Source organism: Meleagris gallopavo, unplaced genomic scaffold (genome assembly GCF_000146605.3).
Source record: "Meleagris gallopavo isolate NT-WF06-2002-E0010 breed Aviagen turkey brand Nicholas breeding stock unplaced genomic scaffold, Turkey_5.1 ChrUn_random_7180001900450, whole genome shotgun sequence".
NCBI classification, from domain to species: domain Eukaryota; kingdom Metazoa; phylum Chordata; class Aves; order Galliformes; family Phasianidae; genus Meleagris; species Meleagris gallopavo.
The window spans coordinates 1-348 of record NW_011163714.1 but is presented as its reverse complement, the minus strand read 5'-3'; the positions used below and the strand labels follow the sequence as shown (position 1 = coordinate 348).

Sequence of the window (348 nt, the reverse complement as noted above, 5' to 3'; positions counted from 1 at the left end):
GGGCCCGCCGCCGCCTTACCCGTGGTGGAGAGCACGGTGCTGGCGAAGAAGAGCGAGGAGGTAAAGTCCCAGTTCCAGTTGCCCGAGGCGTTGCTGAGCACCGAGACGCCGTAGTTGCTGGCCTCCAGCACCCGCAGCAGGAACTGCTCCAGCTGCTGCTCCGACAGGCACGCGTGTTCCACCAGGAAGCGCTGCTTCAGCTTGCCCAGCTCCTGCCGCAGCAGGTCCTCGTAGGGCAGCTCCACCGAGGAGAAGACGACGGCGCCGAACACCAGGTAGAGCAGGTAGCCCAGAACCAGTAGGGCGAAGCACCAGGCGGAGCGGTGCTGCTCCACCAGCCGCCCGCAG

The 348-nt window shown here is 67.0% G+C and overlaps 1 protein-coding gene across 1 annotated transcript; it reads right to left on the bottom strand.

Moving 5' to 3' along the window:
• Positions 1 to 8: 8 nt before the first annotated feature.
• LOC104916470 (potassium channel subfamily K member 1-like) lies at positions 9 to 344 on the bottom strand (the record flags this gene model as incomplete). The annotated part of the gene is made up of 1 exon (XM_010727511.2): positions 9 to 344. A coding segment is annotated over one exon (336 nt), but the record flags the coding sequence as incomplete, so codon positions are not given.
• Between the last annotated feature and the right edge of the window lie 4 nt (positions 345 to 348).